Source organism: Pseudophryne corroboree, chromosome 5, assembly GCF_028390025.1.
Source record: "Pseudophryne corroboree isolate aPseCor3 chromosome 5, aPseCor3.hap2, whole genome shotgun sequence".
NCBI lineage: Eukaryota > Metazoa > Chordata > Amphibia > Anura > Myobatrachidae > Pseudophryne > Pseudophryne corroboree.
This window is the reverse complement of record NC_086448.1, coordinates 148,063,333-148,083,767: the sequence shown is the minus strand read 5'-3', so window position 1 is coordinate 148,083,767 and position 20,435 is coordinate 148,063,333. Positions and strand designations below refer to the sequence as shown.

Here is a 20,435-nt window from a genome sequence, read left to right as displayed (position 1 = left end):
TCTGGCGGGAAAGGGTGCGCCATTAGTAACCTCTTAGAAATTACCAGTTTCTTATCGGGGGAAGCCCACGCTTCTTCACACACTTCATTTAATTCCTCAGATGGAGGAAAAACAACTGGTAGTTTTTTCTCTCCAAACATAATACCCTTTTTTGTGGTACCCGGGGTAACATCAGAAATATGCAACACATTTTTCATTGCCTCAATCATATAACTTGTGGCCCTATTGGAAGATACATTAGTCTCATCGTCGTCGACACTGGAGTCAGTATCCGTGTCGACATCTGTGTCTGCCATCTGAGGTAGCGGGCGTTTTAGAGCCCCTGATGGCTTTTGAGACGCCTGGGCAGGCACAGGCTGAGAAGCCGGCTGTCCCATATTTGGTATGTCGTCAAACCTTTTATGCTAGGAGTCGACACTGTCGCGTAATTCCTTCCACAGAACCATCCACTCAGGTGTCGACCCCGCAGGGGGTGACATCACATTTACCGGCATTTGCTCCGCCTCCACATAAGCCTCCTCATCAAACATGTTGACACAGCCGTACCGACACACCGCATACACACAGGGAATGCTCTGACAGAGGACAGGACCCCACAAAGCCCTTTGGGGAGACAGAGAGAGAGTATGCCAGCACACACCAGAGTGCTATATAAAACAGGGATCCCACTATAAATGAGTGTTTTTTCCCTTATAGCTGCTTATATTATATATATACTGCGCCTAAATTTAGTGCCCCTCCTCTCTTTTTTAGCCTTATGTAGCTTGACACTGCAGGGGAGAGCCAGGGAGCGTCCTTCCAGCGGAGCTGTGAGGGAAAAATGGCGCCAGTGTGCTGAGGGAGATAGCCCCGCCCCTTTTCCAGCGGACTTCTCCCCCTTTTTCTGGAATTCTGGCAGGGGTATTTTTACACCTATATAGCCTTCCTGACTATATATGGTGTAGATTTGCCAGCCAAGGTGTATTATATTGCCCTCAGGGCGCCCCCCCCCACAGCGCCCTGCACCCATCAGTGACCGGAGTGTGAGGTGTGCATGAGGAGCAATGGCGCACAGCTGCAGTGCTGTGCGCTACCTTGTTGAAGACAGAAGTCTTCTGCCGCCGATTTTCCGGAACACTTCTTGCTTCTGGCTCTGTAAGGGGGCCGGCGGCGCGGCTCCGGGACCGAACAGCGAGGTCGGGTCCTGTGGTCGATCCCTCTGGAGCTAATGGTGTCCAGTAGCCTAAGAAGCCCAAGCTACCACCAGTTAGGTAGGTTCGCTTCTTCTCCCCTTAGTCCCTCGCTGCAGTGAGTCTGTTGCCAGCAGATCTCACTGTAAAAAAACAAACCTAAATATACTTTCTCTCTAGGAGCTCAGGAGAGCCCCTAGTGTGCATCCAGCTCAGCCGGGCACAAGATTCTAACTGAAGTCTGGAGGAGGGTCATAGTGGGAGGAGCCAGTGCACACCAGTAGTCTTAAGCTTTCTTTTAGTTGTGCCCAGTCTCCTGTGGAGCCGCTATTCCCCATGGTCCTTACGGAGTCCCAGCATCCACTTAGGACGTCAGAGAAAGGCCATTAACCAAATTACACCAATGTACATCTTTTTTCGCTTATCTCAAAATATCTCCCAAACCGACCTCTCCGCTCTTCACAAGATCTATGTCTTTCATCCACACTCATAACTCGCTCCCATGCACGATTGCAGGACTTTCTTCTGGCTGCACCCACTCTGTGGAATGCCCTACCACACACAATAAGACTCTCCCCTAGTCTCCAAACCTGCAGGCGTTCTCTGAAAACTCACCTCTTCAGGCTAGATTATCACATTCCAGAACCGCTCACTCAACCTTCATAAACTTTCCTATGCAATTGAGGGGGTAATTCAGATCTGATGGCTGGGCAGCATTTTTTGCAGACCTGCGATCAGATAGTTGCCGCCTACAGGGGGAGTGTATTTTTGCTGTGCAAGTGTGCGTTCCTATGTGTAGCAGAGCTGCTCGAAATCAGTTTGTGCAGTCTCTGCGCAGCCCAGGACTTACTCTTCCAGTGCGATTGAATCCTGCTGATCATTGCCGAAGCTGACGTCAGACCCCCTTCCTGAAAATGCTTGAGCCCGCCTGTGTTTTTCCGGACACTCCCTGAAAATGGTCAGTTGCCACCCACAAACGACCTCTTCCTGTGAATCACCTTGCGAACGCCTGTGCGAATGGATGCTTTGCAACATCCCGTCTCTGACCGCCATAGCCATCTGACGTGCCTGCGCATTGCGGCTCAGACGCATGTGCAGTTCGGATCTGATCGCCCGCTGTGCGAAAACGCACAGCAGCGATCAGATCTGAATGCCCCCTATATCCCCACTGTACAGTCCACACATATCCTCCACATATTTTCTCGTTCTTCACTTTCCATTCCTCCTGACTAGGAAGGCCAATCCCGGGATCGGCGGGATCCTGGAATTTGGGCCCAAAAATGCCGGGATTTGAATCCCGGGATTGGAGCATCCAATCCTGGGATACAAGGGATTACATTGCGCATGTGTGGGTCAGTGGGTGTGTAAGTAATACTACTTACTATTAGGCGGGCGGCAGCCATAGACAAACGCTGAACCTGGCGGCACTTCAAATGTGGTGCCGGCCGTCAGCCAATCAGAGCTGGCGGACCGGCAGCCAATCAGGGAAGCTGCCGCAGCAGCGGCAGCCAATCCGGAGCGATTGCTGCGGCCGCTTCCCTGATTGGCTGTCGGTCCGCCAGCTCTGGTTGGCTGGCGGTCGGCGCTTCATTTGAAATGCCGCCGCGTTCAGTGTGTCCATGGCTGCCGCCCACCTAATAGTAAGTGGTATTACTTACACCCACCCTCCCTCCGTGCAGTGCTAACAGCCTCCCTCCTGTGCCGCTACCAACCCTCCCCGCTACCTACATCCTCCCGCCCAGCTACCTACACCCTCCCGCACCGCTACCTACACCCTCCCTCCCTCCCGCACCGCTACCTACCCTCCAGCGCTGCTCCCTACACCCTTTTTCACTGATCCCTACTGCAATCCCGGGATCCCGGGAATTCCGGGATCGAGCGTTTTTCAATCCCGAATCCCGGGATTGGCCTCCCTACTCCTGACCCAGGTTCATCATTGCTGTGATATCAGGTGGACAGCTATGCAATAGATAGTGACTATCCTTGTGTATCAATGCCTATTTCCCTATAGATTGTAAGCTTGCGAGCAGGGCCTTCCTACCTGTATGACTATTTGTTTTCTTGTGTCCAATTGTAAAGCGTAACGGAATTTGCTGTGCTATATAAGAAACTGTTAATAAAGAAATAAATAAATATAGTAGTCATTGTAAAATAACAGATTGTTGTCTCTATACAGAAGAAGCTCAGGAAGACTGTCATGAATGAAGGCAAAAATATCACCAGACAGGTGTAACTGTTGTATAAGGCTCTTGTAAAGCCACGGTGGCTGATTGCAGGACACAATTGTATGTTTAAGCATAATAATGTCAGTCACGAAATGTCAGCTCATAATGCTGACCTGCTATCCCTGACGTGTGCTTGTTTACCAAGGGTGGTCTCACCTCGTCAATGATTTCCTATGTATTTCACCTTTATATAGTTACTGGGACAGGTATTTTTACTTTACAAACAGGTAAGGTCGTCTCATAAAGAGGAAAGCAGCCCTTCTCATTAGCACCCAGTCAGCCCTGACACCAGCACTGAATGCACAGTAGTGAGTGGAGCATCTGCAAAAACGACGACAGTGAATTTAATATGCACCATAAAAAGGCTGCTGCTATATCATCATCATCATCAGCAGCAGCAGCTCCTCTGCCGCCTGACTCCCCCGGACCCCAGCACCGGGCACTGGCAGCCAGTGCCAGGCGGCAGCCCGTGTCTCTCCGCATTATCGCTGTCATTGCTCCTGTGTACACACACTGCTGTGTCAGCGATCTATTTCTCCAGTGTCCATGGCTCATGCTGCAATGCATTAGGGTGAGGGTGTCTGTGGTCCCCGCCTGATGGGTAATACTCCTACATAAGCCGGCATGGACGTGGGCAGAGTAATGCAGAGAGGTGTATATAGCCCTGTGTAGGGATCTGGGCTGTCTCTCAGCCATCAGGAGCAGTGTGCGGTGCTGCAGCAGTGATATCCCTCCTCCTCCTCCGCCTCACTGAGGTGCTGGGCGGGGAGGGCTGTGTGTACACTATGTGACAGGCGGAGGTGAGGAGGCTGCAGACACACCGTGCAGCACACAGCGGCATCGTGCACAGGCGCTGCCCCACGGCTCTGCTGGAACATGCCGCCCCCGGCCCGCAGCACGGCAGCAGTATGACTGTAGGGCAGGTGGGGAGGAGGAGGAAGATGCAGCCAACCTCAGACAGCAGTATCGGGGTCTCCCCCGCCGGACCTGCGCTTCCCACCCTCAGCCGGAGCCGCAGCGTCCGGGAGCAGCAAGCGCAGCTGAAGCATAAGCTGAGGGAGCTGCCGTCCCTGCTGCGGAGCGGCCTGACCCTGCGGAGAAGGAGTTCGGTCTATGGAGCCTCACCCTCGCTGTCAGAGACTGAGGAGACGACGGCTACCACTGCCAACAATGGTCCGGTGAGTGTCACCTGTCCGCAGCGAGAGACATGGGCGAGACCTACAGCACCTGCACCCGTGTCACCCACACTAGGGGCAGCGTGCCAGGGCACCCGGGTCACCACACTAGGGGCAGCGTGCCAGGGCACCCGGGTCACCACACTAGGGGCAGCGTGCCAGGGCACCTGGGTTATCACACTAGGGCAGCGTGCCAGGGCACCCAGGTCATCTCACTAGGGCAGCGTGCCAGGGCAACCAGGTCATCACACTAGTGGCTGCATGCCATGGCACCTGGGTTGTCTCACTTGGGATAGCGTGCCAGGGCACCTGGGTCATCTTACATGGGGCAGCGTGTCAGGGCACTCGGTTCATTCAAACTGACGCAGCATGCCTGGGCACCTGGATCATTCACAGTAGCGGCAGCATTCCAAGGCACTTGGGTCATTCAAACTAGGAGCAGCATGCCAGGGAACCCGGGTCATCCGAACTAGAAGCAGCATGCCAGGACACCTGGGTAATTCAAATTAGGGGCAGCATGTCAGTGCACCCAGGTCATTTACAAACAGGAATCATGCTAGGGCACCCAGGTCATTGCAACTAAGGGCCGCATACCAATTCACCCAGGTCATACAATCAGGTGGCAAGTGCAACATGTTAGTGCAACAAGGTAATGGGGGGGGGGGAGGGGGTGTTCTTGCACTGCACACCATAATTACAAACATAATGAGAGGTGCTATCATGCTGAGACATGTAGTTCCACACAAAAAGAGAAAATAATGCAGATGCACACTCTATAGATTACCAAAGCACTGTTAATCAGAATTATTATAATGAACTCTGCAATCTAACATAGAGCAAAATCGATATGATTAGCATACTTTCCCCCCCAAATATGGGCCTACCAACAGCATCCAGGTGACCTCACCTGGTGGGTCCCTAACACTAAGGTTCAAGTCCAAGGTGCGGGACCCCACCAAGTCAGCAAAGGCCAGCCACCCCAAGGCACCACACTAGTGAGAGACTAAAGTGTTAGTAAGTGTTAATTACAAAGAAGGGGTAATTAACACTAGGGGCACATCGCGGAGCGCATGGGTAATTTACACTAGAAGCAACATGGGAGGGCACCCTGGCCATACACACTGCATTAGCATGCCAGTGCACCTGGGTAATTCACAAAGAGGCAGCATGCCAGGGCACCCAAGTCATTGGTACTAGGGGTAAATTGCCAGTGCACCCTTGTCTTACAAGCTAGGGCAGCATGCCAGTGCACCTTGGTCTTACAGTAGGGGCAGTTTGCCAGTGTACCCACACACTAGGGGCAGCATGCCAGTGCACCCCAGTCATGTACAGTAGGGGCAGCATGCCAGATACCCAGGTCTTAACACACAATCAGAAACATGCTAGTAGTACCAGCACACCTTGGTCATTCATACTAGGGACAACATGCCAGCTCACCTGGGTCATTCATACTAGGGACAACATACCAGCTCACCTGGGTCATTCATACTAGGAACAACATGCCAGCTCACCTGGGTCATTCATACTAGGGGCAACATGCCAGCTCACCTGGGTCATTCATACTAGGGACAACATGCCAGCTCACCTGTGTCATTCATACTAGGGTCAACATGCCAGCTCACCTGGGTCATTCATACTAGGGACAACATGCCAGTTCACCTGGGTCATTCATACTAGGGGCAACATGCCAGTTCACCTGGGTCATTCATACTAGGGACAACATGCCAGTTCACCTGGGTCATTCATACTAGGGACAACATGCCAGTTCACCTGGGTCATTCATACTAGGGACAACATACCAGTTCACCTGGGTCATTCATACTAGGGGCAACATGCCAGTTCACCTGGGTCATTCACACTAGGGGCAACATGCCAGTTCACCTGGGTCATTCATACTAGGGGCAACATGCCAGTTCACATGGGTCATTCATACTAGGGGCAACATGCCAGCTCACCTGGGTCATTCACACTAGGGACAACATGCCAGTTCACCTGGGTCATTCACACTAGGGACAACATGCCAGTTCACATGGGTCATTCATACTAGGGGCAACATGCCAGCTCACCTGGATCATTCACACTAGGGACAACATGCCAGTTCACCTGGGTCATTCATACTAGGGACAACATGCCAGCGCACTCAGTTTATTCACACTATGTTCAATATGCCAGTACAGCAGGTTAGGGATGGACATCAGAAGCCCATCATCAAATGATGGCTGGGCTTCCGCTATCGAATCTTTCAATACGATGGTAACTTACCATCACATCAAAAGAATTTGATAGAAGAAAAAAAATCATATGATTATTGCATGCGCCAAAAAGTCCTGTTTGCGCATGCGCAACCCTCTGCAGTATGGTGGCCGGGGATGGGACTTGGTGCAGGAATATTGCTACACCATCAGATGTTTGCCCGGCAAACATCGGAACACCACCATCAAATAATAAAACCACTACCATCACAATGAAAATATCGATGGTTACAAACCATCGCAATGTGATGTCCATCCCTACACCAGGCAATTCGCACTACAGGTAACATGCCTTCATGTGGTTAATTTAGACTAGAGGCAACATGAGCGTGCACCTGGTTCCTCTACACTAGGTGCATGGTCCATCTACCTAGTAGTATGCCAGTGCACATAGATCATTGACATCATGAACAGCATCCCAATGTACTGTACTTATTTCATGCTGATTGCTCCTAGTTCACATATCGTGAGCGACACGCCAGAGCACCAAGTTATCATGCCATTTCTCCCACTGGCATACACCAGAGAGATAATGTGCTGCTGTATCTGATGTTGGGACGCTGCACCCTGTCATCTACATTACTTAAATACCAGTGTGCCATTCATTTAGATTAGTAATATGCCAGGGGATCAGTTCAGTGACACTAGCAATGTGCACAATTCTTCATATTCACATATACCGGCACATGTTACTGTAACCACTTTAGTTTTACTAGTGATGCCCCACCGTGGCCAGTGCTCTGCCAATAGCAGGGTGCCCCAATGCCTAATTTAATGAATTGTATCCATGAGACCTAGTCACTTACTCCCATTATGCACACGTGCCATTGTTTCTAACCCATTTCTCTTCAGCCGTACCTTGCTATAGAATCCCACTGCACAAACACAGTGATCTTTCCGCATTGTCTTTGCCCCCAACCATTCTCTGATATGACCGCAGCTAGAGCTGATCATACTGTACTTGCAACTTCTACATGGTTACTACTATATGGTCCTTTACTAATTGCATTATACTAAGCCATACATTCATTTCTTTTCTTTTTTTCTTAATCCGGCAAAAGACGTGGATCTAACCCGATGTTTAACATAAAAATAAAAATTTGCTGTTGGAATCTACATGAGATTGTATTGAATTTTGTTTTAACTTGACTTATTTCTTGTATACGGAGCTAACTTTATGGGTTTTTGAATGTGTATACTTGTAGCAGATACAGATTTTCCAATTTTTTTTCCATTTATGATTCATTTTCTCTTCTTTACGTTCATTGACCTCACAATTTTCATAATAAGTTACCTTCTGGTGTGCTTGTTACTTTATCTGGCCATAGTAGGAGTTTCCCCATAGATTTCTTAGGGATTGTCCCTTGAGCAGTAATTTGAGTTGACTCTAGCTAATGCTATCCCAAAGGAATGATGATATATTACCTTATGGTGATACAAGTAGTTTAACTGTGATGATAAACTGGTAACTATACCAGCAAGATGACACATTCTCCTGAAATATTGTTGCAGGAGTATTTTTAACCGTTTGTAGTGTGTACATAATCTTTAGTCGAAAGTTTATATAAAAAAAAATGTACATGTTACTACAACTGTAACAAAAGCGAAGTAAAGCGTTCCCCCCACTAATATATAAGGGACCTAGAGCTGAGAAACATATTTTCTATTTTGCAGTACGGGGTGACGTTGCTGTGCCTTTTGTATTTTGTTGAGACTGTTTTATTTGCTAAGCCTGTTATTTATGAGTGTGGTCATTGGGCTCAAGATGTGCCTCCATATTATGTGGCAGATTCCGTGTCCCTGATTTATATACTGATTGCCCAGCGCAAGAAGCTGATGTACATTTGTGATACAACTAAATTCTGTTAGTAGACTGGATGCTTTTTTTTACACGACATCACATGGACGCTGGAAAATTAGTTTTATTGCTGTATGATTAGATTTTCCTGGCGGAATGTGGCCATTCCTAAGTGGTACAGGATTGGCGCAATGACGCACTGCACTGTGGGCCTAATTCAGAATGGATCGAAGATGTGTGAATAATTGCACAGCTACGATCCATTACACTGACATGCGGGGGGATGCCCGGCACAGGGCACGTCTGTCCTGCACGCTGGGTCCTGCCACCCGCAAACATGCAAAAGCATTGCACTGCGGCGATGCTTTCACATGTTTAGGTTAGCCCTCTGCGTACGCAGCCTAGCTGCGAAGGCAGGCGGCTACCCGTCATGTTTTGGGTCGCAGCGGCTGCGTGTGACGTCACGCAGCTTCTGCGGCCCGTCCCGCAAATGGTCTGGACACGTCTGCGTTGTCTGGACTGCGCCCCCTCCCACCCCGTGAGCGCCTCTGCCTGTCAATCAGTTAGAGGTGATCCCACAAGTGTCGCATCTCACTGTGTGCACGCGCAATGCGGCTGCTGCACGTACGCACACTTCACAGGGCTTCAGCATGCGAATGCAATCGTACCTGCGTTCCGTGCTGAATTAGGCCCTGTAAGCTGAATTCAGAGAGTTTCATTTTACGTGAAGGGGTTTCCGGCTAGGGATCTTGTACTTATATGAAAGCATTCTTATTGCTTGTTGGGCACTCTGGCACTTTACAGATATATAAGTTATCCTAAACTAGGAAGTGTCAGATACTTATACGTTGGTAAACATCATGCTCCTGTAAATGCGGTAAAGCGATATGTTGTTTCGTGTGGCTGGAAATTGCAGTGGGGTGTGCAGCATTTATATTGCCTGGTAATGTTCTGTCTGTGCGGAGTACATCAAATGTTACTTTCATTGCCCAAAAGGACCTCTTGTTGATGCTTGCATTTTCCATGGTAAGCTGTTCTGGGTGGTGCTCACATGGCGTTTACTTTAGTGTTGATTTATTTACAGAAAGTGTCTGTCATTATATGAAGCTGGTAATGAGACTGATCATTTGTTCAGTACTATTAGGAATCACATTAGCACGGATTAGCATCATTGAAGCCTTCATTCAATTTCTTTCTTCAGGTTTGGTGGATAAACCTACAATTTTTATATCATTAGGATAAGTGGAGACACAACAAGCTCCGCAGTACAGCGTGGGTATGCAATATGTATTATAAAGCATGCATCAGTAGATAATGAGTCAGGTTCCTATCACACTGTCTGTGATGTGTATTATTCATCAGTGCTTGTCTGGCTACACATCCTTGCACAGATCACTAGTCTGGTCTCTGTGGATCCACTGGTGTGTGCTGGGCCTGCCTCGAAGTTCTGTCGAAGCATTTCCATCACCCTAATTACATAATGAGGATTCCATTTTCTGTGATGTGCACCATGTGTGCCAATTCCCTTACACCCCACAGAGGCGTGTAGGAAAATGAGTGATGTTATGCTGCTGTATTCTCAGGGAAGTGCACAGCGCACAGGTGCAGCATATTGCCATGACGCAAATTCCCTTATTAGTATTTGGCTGCTGAACAGTTAGGACAGTATTTCTCACATCCGGTCCTCACAGTCCAGGTACTAAGTATGGGCCTGATTCAGAGCTGATCGCTATGGCTGCGGCTGCACTGAAGGCCGAGTTTTAGCCGTCTGCGCAAGCACAATGACCGGAGTGCGCGGGCTAGCATGATGCGATTGCATCCCAGAAAGATTCGATCGCATCATGATTGACAGGTGATGGGCGTCTGGGGGCGGTGATGCAGTGTGTTGGGTGGGGGAGGGCAAGCAACGCAGGCGTGTCATGGCCGTTTTCGGGGCAGGCCATTTATTTTGTCTGCGTTTCCTGCCATAGGAAACATGGCGCCGGACTGCCTGCGTACGCAGCCATGCTCACCAGGCAGGGGGTCTGCCTCTATTTGATGTGATCACAATTGAATTGCGATCACATTGCCTTGCCCTGTGCCGGGTGGCCCCCAGCATGTGAGTAGTGTGATCGCAGTTTTTGCTAATCTATAGATTGTAAGCTTGCGAGCAGGGCCTTCCTACCTCTATGCCTGTCTGTTTTTACCCAGTTTTGTTCTATTACTGTTGTTCTAATTGTAAAGCGTAACAGAATATGCTGCGCTATATAAGAAACTGTTAATAAATAAATAATAATTTAGCAAAAACTGTGCTCAACTCTGAATAACCCCTTATATCCATACATGAGCTCAGGAGGAATAATTATGACCTCAATTTGATTTACCCACCTTTGCTGAAGCAGGGATATCCTTAATGTGTGCTCTGTAAGGGGGCCACGAGGACTGAGTTTAGGATACCCTGAGTTAGAACAAAGACACACTGGCAAATTGAACTTGTGGTTCTGCTGTGCTTGACAAGAGTGAATATTGCATAGTTTCCACCATTTTCCCAGGCAATACTGGGACTAGGGTGACCAATCCCGGGATCGGGATTGGCGGGATCCCGGGATTTAGGCTAAAAATCGTTCATGATTCAATCCCCGGGATTGGAAGCTCCAATCCCAGGGATTGCGGGATCAGACGGCCCTTTAATGCCGGGCAGTGTTTAGCATCCTCAGGACGCTCAACGCTGCCCGGTTCCCCGTGCACAGCGCAGTGTTACCTCTGACTCCGAGGTCACGCTGCGCAGTCACCAGCCCGTCACCCGCCGATGAGCCCGATGGAAAGGCGGCCGTCACTCACTGCCTCCTCCCGGCTCCCTCTGCAGTCACCAGCCCGTCACCCGCCACCGAGTGTGAATGAAGTTTTCCACCCCCTCCCCTGCAGTTTGGTGAGTTATGTCTGCGGGGCGGGGTTTGGGGGACGGGTGGACTCAGAGTAAAAAAGCCGATACCCGGGATTGAAAAAATGGCCCTGGATTGGCCACCCTAACTGGGACAAAATAAGCATGGGCCGACCTGTTGAACACATGCGAGATTTACACAAAACACACTGCAATCCACATAATTACACCACTTTCCAGCCAAACCCAACCTTTTCCCATAAGCCCCACTACCATTTTCTCTAACGTCCTAGTGGATGCTGGGGACTCCGAAAGGACCATGGGGAATAGCGGCTCCGCAGGAGACTGGGCACAAAAGTAAAAAGCTTTAGGACTACCTGGTGTGCACTGGCTCCTCCCCCTATGACCCTCCTCCAAGCCTCAGTTAGATTTTTGTGCCCGAACGAGACGGGTGCAGGCTAAGGGCTCTCCTGAGCTGCTTAGTGGAAAAGTTTAAAGTAGGTTTTTTATTTTCAGTGAGACCTGCTGGCAACAGGCTCACTGCATCGAGGGACTAAGGGGAGAGAAGCGAACTCACCTGCGTGCAGAGTGGATTGGGCTTCTTAGGCTACTGGACATTAGCTCCAGAGGGACGATCACAGGCCCAGCCATGGATGGGTCCCGGAGCCGCGCCGCCGGCCCCCTTACAGAACCAGAAGACTGAAGAGGTCCGGAAAATCGGCGGCAGGAGACGTCCTGTCTTCTATAAGGTAGCGCACAGCACCGCAGCTGTGCGCCATTGCTGTCATGCACACTTCACACTCCGGTCACTGAGGGTGCAGGGCGCTGGGGGGGGCGCCCTGAGACGCAATAAAACACCTTTTTGTTGGCAAAAAATACATCACATATAGCTCCTGGGCTATATGGATGCATTTAACCCCTGCCAAATTTCCATAGAAAAGCGGGAGAAAGGCCGCCGTGAAGGGGGCGGAGCCTATCTCCTCAGCACACTGGCGCCATTTTTCCTCACAGCTCCGTTGGAGGAAGGCTCCCTGACTCTCCCCTGCAGTCCTGCACTACAGAAACAGGGTAAAACAAAGAGAGGGGGGCACTAAATTGGCATAGAAATGTATACAGCAGCTATATTAGGGAAAAACACTTATATAAGGTTATCCCTGTATATATATATAGCGCTCTGGTGTGTGCTGGCAAACTCTCCCTCTGTCTCCCCAAAGGGCTAGTGGGGTCCTGTCCTCTATCAGAGCATTCCCTGTGTGTGTGCTGTGTGTCGGTACGTTGTGTCGACATGTATGAGGAGGAAAATGGTGTGGAGGCGGAGCAATTGCCTGTGTTAGTGATGTCACCCCCTAGGGAGTCGACACCTGACTGGATGGTCTTATGGAAAGATTTACGTGATAGTGTCAGCACTTTACAAAAGACTGTTGACGACATGAGACAGCCGGCAAATCAGTTAATACCTGTACAGGCGTCTCAAACACCGTCAGGGGCTATAAAGCGCCCGTTACCTCAGGTCGATACAGACACAGACACGGACACTGACTCCAGTGTCGACGGTGAGGAAACAAACGTATTTTCCAGTAGGGCCACACGTTACATGATCACGGCAATGAAGGAGGTTTTGAACATTTCTGATACTACAAGTATTACAAAAAAGGGTATTATGTGGGGTGTGAAAAAACTACCCGTAGTTTTTCCCGAATCAGATGAATTGAATGAGGTGTGTGATGAAGCGTGGGTTTCCCCCGATAAGAAACTACTAATTTCTAAAAAAATTATTGGCATTATACCCTTTCCCGCCAGAGGTTAGGGCGCGTTGGGAAACCCCCTAGAGTGGATAAGGCGCTCACACGCTTATCAAAACAAGTGGCGTTACCGTCTCCTGATACGGCCGCCCTAAAGGAACCAGCTGATAGAAAGCTGGAAAATATCCTTAAGAGTATATACACACATACTGGTATTATATTACGACCAGCAATCGCCTCAGCCTGGATGTGCAGTGCTGGGGTGGCTTGGTCGGATTCCCTGACTGAAAATATTGATACCCTGGACAGGGACAATATATTATTGACTATAGAGCATTTAAAGGATGCATTCCTATATATGCGAGATGCACAGAGAGACATTTGCACTCTGGCATCAAGAGTAAGTGCGATGTCCATTTCTGCCAGAAGAGGATTATGGACGCGACAGTGGTCAGGGGATGCGGATTCCAAACGGCATATGGAAGTATTGCCGTATAAAGGGGAGGAGTTATTTGGGGGCGGTCTATCGGACCTGGTGGCCACGGCAACGGCTGGAAAATCCACCTTTTTACCCCAAGTCACCTCGCAGCAGAAAAAGATACCGTCTTTTCAGGCTCAGTCCTTTCGTCCCCATAAGGGCAAGCGGGCAAAAGGCCACTCATATCTGCCCCGGGGCAGAGGAAGGGGAAAAAGACTGCAACAGAACAGACAGCATCTTCCCACGAACAGAAGCCCTCCCCCGCTTCTGCCAAGTCCTCAGCATGACGCTGGGGCCTTACAAGCGGACTCAGGCACGGTGGGGGCCCGTCTCAAGATTTTCAGCGCGCAGTGGGCTCACTCGCAAGTGGACCCCTGGATCCTGCAGGTAGTATCTCAGGGGTACAAATTGGAATTCGAGACGTCTCCCCCTCGCCGGTTCCTGAAGTCTGCTTTACCAACGTCTACCCCCGACAGGGAGGCGGTATTGGAAGCCATTCACAAGCTGTATTCCCAGCAAGTGATAATCAAGGTACCCCTCCTACAACAGGGAAAGGGGTATTACTCCACGCTGTTTGTGGTACCGAAGCCGGACGGCTCGGTGAGACCCATTTTAAATCTGAAAGCCTTGAACACTTACATAAAAAGGTTCAAGTTCAAGATGGAGTCACTCAGAGCAGTGATAGCGAACCTGGAAGAAGGGGACTACATGGTGTCTCTGGACATCAAGGATGCTTACCTCCATGTCCCAATTTGCCCTTCTCACCAAGGGTACCTCAGGTTTGTGGTACAGAACTGTCACTATCAGTTTCAGACGCTGCCGTTTGGATTGTCCACGGCACCCCGGGTCTTTACCAAGGTAATGGCCGAAATGATGATTCTTCTTCGAAGAAAAGGCGTCTTAATTATCCCTTACTTGGACGATCTCCTGATAAGGGCAAGGTCCAGAGAACAGTTAGAGGTCGGAGTAGCACTATCTCAAATAGTACTACGACAGCACGGATGGATTCTAAATATTCCAAAATCGCAGCTGATTCCGACGACACGTCTGCTGTTCCTAGGGATGATTCTGGACACAGTACAAAAGGTGTTTCTCCCGGAAGAGAAAGCCAAGGAGTTATCCGACCTAGTCAGGAAGCTCCTAAGACCAGGCCAGGTGTCAGTGCATCAGTGCACAAGGGTCCTGGGAAAGATGGTGGCTTCTTACGAAGCGATTCCATTCGGCAGATTCCACACAAGAACTTTTCAGTGGGATCTGCTAGACAAATGGTCTGGATCGCATCTTCAAATGCATCAGCGGATAACCCTGTCTCCAAGGACAAGGGTGTCTCTCCTGTGGTGGTTACAGAGTGCTCATCTCCTAGAGGGCCGCAGATTCGGCATTCAGGATTGGGTCCTGGTGACCACGGATGCCAGCCTGAGAGGCTGGGGAGCAGTCACACAGGGAAAAAATTTCCAGGGCTTGTGGTCAAGCATGGAAACGTCACTTCACATAAATATCCTGGAACTAAGGGCCATTTACAATGCTCTAAGTCAGGCAAGGCCTCTGCTTCAGGGTCAGCCAGTATTGATCCAGTCGGACAACATCACGGCAGTCGCCCACGTAAACAGACAGGGCGGCACAAGAAGCAGGAGGGCAATGACGGAAGTGGCAAGGATTCTTCGCTGGGCGGAAAATCATATGATAGCACTGTCAGCAGTGTTCATTCCGGGAGTGGACAACTGGGAAGCAGACTTCCTCAGCAGACACGATCTCCACCCGGGGGAGTGGGGACTTCACCCAGAAGTCTTCCACATGATTGTAAACCGTTGGGAAAAACCAAAGGTGGACATGATGGCGTCTCGCCTCAACAAAAAACTGGACAGATATTGCTCCAGGTCAAGGGACCCTCAGGCAATAGCTGTGGACGCTCTGGTAACACCGTGGGTGTACCGGTCAGTGTATGTGTTCCCTCCTCTTCCTCTCATACCAAAAGTACTGAGAATCATAAGAAGGAGAGGAGTAAAGACTATACTCGTGGCTCCGGATTGGCCAAGAAGGACTTGGTACCCGGAAATTCAAGAGATGCTCACGGAAGAACCGTGGCCTCTACCTCTAAGACAGGACCTGCTCCAGCAGGGACCATGTCTGTTCCAAGACTTACTGCGGCTGCGTTTGACGGCATGGCGGTTGAACGCCGGATCCTGAAGGAAAAAGGCATTCCGGATGAAGTTATCCCTACCCTGATCAAAGCCAGGAAGGATGTAACCGTACAACATTATCACCGTATTTGGCGTAAATATGTTGCGTGGTGCGAGGCCAGGAAGGCCCCTACAGAGGAATTTCAACTGGGTCGATTCCTGCATTTCCTGCAAACAGGACTGTCTATGGGCCTCAAATTAGGGTCCATTAAGGTTCAAATTTCGGCCCTGTCGATATTCTTCCAAAAAGAACTAGCTTCTGTTCCTGAAGTTCAGACGTTTGTCAAGGGAGTACTGCATATACAGCCTCCTTTTGTGCCTCCAGTGGCACCTTGGGATCTCAATGTAGTTTTGGGATTCCTAAAATCACATTGGTTTGAACCACTCACCACTGTGGACTTGAAATATCTCACATGGAAAGTGGTGATGCTGTTAGCCCTGGCTTCAGCCAGGCGTGTATCAGAATTGGCGGCTTTATCCTATAAAAGCCCGTACCTAATTTTTCATACGGACAGGGCAGAATTGAGGACTCGTCCTCAATTTCTACCTAAGGTGGTTTCAGCATTTCACTTAAACCAACCTATTGTGGTGCCTGCGGCTACTAGGGACTTGGAGGATTCCAAGTTGCTGGACGTAGTCAGGGCCCTGAAAATATATGTTTCCAGGACGGCTGGAGTCAGAAAATCTGACTCGCTGTTTATCCTGTATGCACCCAACAAGCTGGGTGCTCCTGCTTCTAAGCAGACGATTGCTCGTTGGATTTGTAGTACAATTCAGCTTGCACATTCTGTGGCAGGCCTGCCACAGCCAAAATCTGTAAAAGCCCATTCCACAAGGAAAGTGGGCTCATCTTGGGCGGCTGCCCGAGGGGTCTCGGCTTTACAACTTTGCCGAGCAGCTACTTGGTCAGGGGCAAACACGTTTGCTAAATTCTACAAATTTGATACCATGGCTGAGGAGGACCTGGAGTTCTCTCATTCGGTGCTGCAGAGTCATCCGCACTCTCCCGCCCGTTTGGGAGCTTTGGTATAATCCCCATGGTCCTTTCGGAGTCCCCACCATCCACTAGGACGTTAGAGAAAATAAGAATTTACTTACCGATAATTCTATTTCTCATAGTCCGTAGTGGATGCTGGGCGCCCATCCCAAGTGCGGATTGTCTGCATTACTTGTACATAGTTATTGTTACAAAAATCGGGTTTTTGTTGTTGTGAGCCATCTTTTCAGAGGCTCCTTCTGTTATCATACTGTTAACTGGGTTCAGATCACAAGTTGTACGGTGTGATTGGTGTGGCTGGTATGAGTCTTACCCGGGATTCAAGATCCTTCCTTATTGTGTACGCTCGTCCGGGCACAGTATCTTAACTGAGGCTTGGAGGAGGGTCATAGCGGAGGAGCCAGTGCACACCAGGTAGTCCTAAAGCTTTTTACTTTTGTGCCCAGTCTCCTGCGGAGCCGCTATTCCCCATGGTCCTTTCGGAGTCCCCAGCATCCACTACGGACTATGAGAAATAGAATTATCGGTAAGTAAATTCTTATTATATCCTTGATTCCTAAATAGAGTGTGGCAAACCCACTCCACGCTTTATGTCTTGTACACTAAGTGCGATGTGGTCAAGATGCCGTCTGTTGGGTTCATGGCTGTCGGATTGCTGACACCGGAATCACAACAGCTGTCAGGATGCCGACTCCGGAATTCCTACATGATCAGGAGACCGACGCCGGAATCTCGAGAGCCGACATCCCGTTCCTCTCATAGGGAATAATGATCCTTACAGTTTTTGAACTTTAGCCTTTCACACTGTCCAATAAGAAGGGAGAGTTTGACACAGTTTAGTTGGGCTCAGTACAATGATGTAATACAGCTGTAATGGTGATTAATAGTTAAGCAAGGCGGCACGCATATTGATGAAAGTTGGGCTGACTGTTGATCTATTTGTGTATGTAGGGTCACCGGCCATTTTGGAAACAGGAAGTACAAAAGAAACACTCCCTCTTCTTTTAGTTCAGTCAACTGGCCCATTCTCTGATACACTTGACATAAAATAGCATTTAGATTGCAAGAATTATGTGGCATTTTCATTCTTTGGCTGTATATAGGGACTTTTTAGTGAATAGGATAATGTGAGAAGTTCTTTGTAGAGTAATAATAATAATAATAATAATAATAGTTCTTTACCATCTGCTCCTGCTCACAAACAACTAACACATCATATCTAAAGGTGTGTACACATGGTGAGATCCTTGCTATGGCCGATTTTGACTATGATATTTCCCTTGAACTCCCCCAGAGCCCAGATAGTACAGATTTTGACTATCTGTGCTTTTGGTTTTGTCTATGTACGATTATGACTAAGTGCCAATTTTGACTATACTTTGTACTAGATAGAATACTAGATAGTCAAGATTGACTTGCCTGCACAGTCTGTCTAGCCTTACCATACCGACCTCTCGGGAGCGCACATCGGGATCGAATCGGTATCGCAAGTTGCCTAATACCATGAGATATGCACTAACTTTGCTTAAGATTTTGACTATATAGTCAGAATCTTACAGATTTATGTCACTGTGTGTACACGCTGCATATCTGACAAGTAATCAAGCTAAAATGAGTATTTAATTTCAGTCACATGAAATAAAATAAAGGAAGTAAAGATGTGTGATGGACCATGTGCGGCCCCGGAGAGTCCCGGCATTGTGCGGCTCATCTGGAGCAGCACGTGTGGGGATTCTCTCTCTGCGTTCTGCGGTAAAGGCATACTCGCCTTTCTTTCTGCTTTAACAATTCATGAAAAGCATTGCTGGTGCTGCAGACCTGCCCCCTCCCCTTCCCCCGCACACACACCTATTTTGGAGAAGCTGCCATGGATTATCTTCTGTGAAAGTCACAGTATTCTATCACTCCAGAGGTCACAAGTTTGCAGATCGAAGGAGCAGCAGCTGTAATTTTCTTTCTGCATAATGCAACTTGTAGTGACAAAATGATAAACAAGCCTGCGATGGACACTGGTAGCTGATATTAATATACGGAAAGTGTCCAATCAGAGGTACAGCAGTATGTGGCTATAAATCAGTAGCAAGGTCAGCACCCTTTCTCAAGCAAGCTGGAGCCATATCATACATAATACACGTTTTTGTGTGTGTGTGTGTGTATATATATATATATATATATATATATATATATGTGTGTATATATATATATATATATATAATGTGTGTGTATGTATATATATATATGTGTGTGTGTGTGTGTGTGTGTGTGTGTATATATATATATATATGGGTGTAGTACGGCTGACCGGCGGTCAGGAGACCGCCGGTCAGCTTACCGACGCCAGGATCCCGGCAGCATACCGACGCCGGGATCCCGGCGGGGAGGGGCGAGTGCAACAAGCCCCTTGTGGGCTCGCTGCGCTCGCCACGCTGCGGGCTCGGTGGCGACTTGCGGTCGCCACGGGTTCTATTCCCACTCTATGGGTGTCGTGGACACCCACGAGTGGGAATAGTCCCTGTTGGTCGGCATGCCGACCATCGGCATAGTGAGCGGTCGGGATGGTGGAGGAGGTCATGTGACTGTCGGTCTCCCGACCGCCGGTCACATGAATACCACCGTATATATGTGTGTATGTATGTGTGTGTGTATATGTGTGTGTATATATATATATATATATATATATATACACATACTATCTGGGGTACCCGGCGTTGCCTGGGATTTTAAGAATGTCTGTTTACAAAAATAAATGTAAATATTAAACACACAGTATAAATAACATTGTAGATAGCTGAATAACCGTGCTTCGCTGCAGGATGAGGATGGAAAATTAGAATGATAATTGTTCATTAATTTACATTGGTTGGAGATCTAGTATATAGGCATATCTTGCTTCCCTGACACACTTTGTGGAGTGGCCAGACCCCTTTGTGGTCCCCCAAGGGACACTGCTCTACCCACTATACAACTCTCAGTCTGTGGCTTCCTGCTGCCTCCATTCCCCTCCTCACATCATGTCAGTGCCCCTGTGAAATTATCGATTTTTTAATTACAGTTTCTTATATAGTGCAGCACATTATGTATCTCCTGATATACTATGTGCTGCTGGGGGACCGCGCTACTTCCACTATAGGACTCTCAGTGTGTGGGTTTGTGCTACCCCCATTCCCCTCATCACATCATGTCACTGCCCCTGTCACATGCAGCCCTGTCATCACTGACATATCATCATGTCCTGATATAGTCTGTGCTGCTGGCCCACCTCTAGGGGTGCTAGGGGTGTCTTCCTCACACAGTGCTTGTTCCCAGAGTGTAAGTCATTTGTGTAGCAAGTTTGGTGTAAATTGCTGCAGGCATTCCAGAGTTATGCTGTCTGCTGAAAAACTCTGTGCTGCTGCCTCACCCCTAGGGGTGTCTTACCCCCATAGTGTTTGTTCCCAGCTTGTAAGTCATATGTGTACCAAGTTTGTTGTAAATTGGTCCAGGCATTTGGGAGTTATGCTGTTTCCTGAAATTCTCTGTGCTGCTGTCCCACCCCTAGGGGTGCTAGGGGTGTCTAACC

The 20,435-nt window shown here is 48.9% G+C and overlaps 1 protein-coding gene across 1 annotated transcript in view; it reads left to right on the top strand.

The window, feature by feature from the left end:
• The first annotated feature begins 4,132 nt into the window (after positions 1-4,132).
• RAPGEF5 (Rap guanine nucleotide exchange factor 5) overlaps positions 4,133-20,435 on the top strand; it is a 499,799-nt gene continuing 483,496 nt past the window's right edge. The window contains exon 1 of the mRNA XM_063921784.1: positions 4,133-4,572. Coding sequence (XP_063777854.1) covers positions 4,303-4,572 — 270 coding nt within the window. The 5' untranslated portion in view covers positions 4,133-4,302. The remainder of the gene's footprint in view (positions 4,573-20,435) is intronic.